We start from the raw sequence: 646 nt of genomic DNA, 5'->3' as shown, positions 1-646 counted from the left end.
CCCGCCCCGGGCGGGGGCGAGGCTGTGGCGGGCAGGAGTGGCCGTGTCGCCGGCGGCTTTGTGCACACACAGTCGCGTTCCTAAAGCTGAGAGCCGGGCCGAGGGCCCCGCAGCCCCCAGGGCCGTGCCCCCCGTGGGGGCTGGAGGGCCTGAGCCTCCCCTGGGCCTAGGAAGTGCACAGAGGGCAGCACTGAAGAGCTGCCTGACCCCAATACAAAACTGCCCTGTTTAGAGCTGGTACCCAGAGCAAATTTTCATCAGGAGAGTGCAGTTCAGATAGCCTGTAACTGAGTGTTTCCCTCCCGCAGTACATAGCTGTGCACATCATACCTGACCAGATGATGTCCTTTGGGGGCTCCACCGATCCCTGCGCACTCTGCAGCCTGTACAGCATCGGCAAAATAGGAGGGCAGCAGAACAAGACTTACACCAAGATGCTGTGTGATCTGATCTCGAAGCACTTGCATGTATCTGCAGACAGGTAAGGCTGGGACACAGTGTAACCATATTTATCTGGCTTTCTGAAACTGCTTTGAGAAGTTCATTTAAAAATACAAAAAGCCAGGAATAACTCCATGTGTTTTGGAAACTACCAAGTGATTGCTTGTAGCATTTTTATGTCCACATAAGAGTTTGGTGCCTGCCT

General features: G+C 54.8%; 1 protein-coding gene across 1 annotated transcript in view; it reads left to right on the top strand.

Moving 5' to 3' along the window:
• Positions 1 to 646, top strand: part of MIF (macrophage migration inhibitory factor (glycosylation-inhibiting factor)) — an 8,233-nt gene that overhangs the window by 6,614 nt on the left and 973 nt on the right. Inside the window, exon 2 of the mRNA XM_017732279.1 lies at positions 309 to 481. Coding sequence (XP_017587768.1) covers positions 309 to 481 — 173 coding nt within the window. The remainder of the gene's footprint in view (positions 1 to 308; positions 482 to 646) is intronic.

Source organism: Corvus brachyrhynchos, unplaced genomic scaffold (genome assembly GCF_000691975.1).
Source record: "Corvus brachyrhynchos isolate BGI_N302 unplaced genomic scaffold, ASM69197v1 scaffold864, whole genome shotgun sequence".
NCBI lineage: Eukaryota > Metazoa > Chordata > Aves > Passeriformes > Corvidae > Corvus > Corvus brachyrhynchos.
The sequence above is the reverse complement of the archived record's forward strand: the minus strand, read 5'-3'. Positions and strand labels throughout refer to the sequence as shown.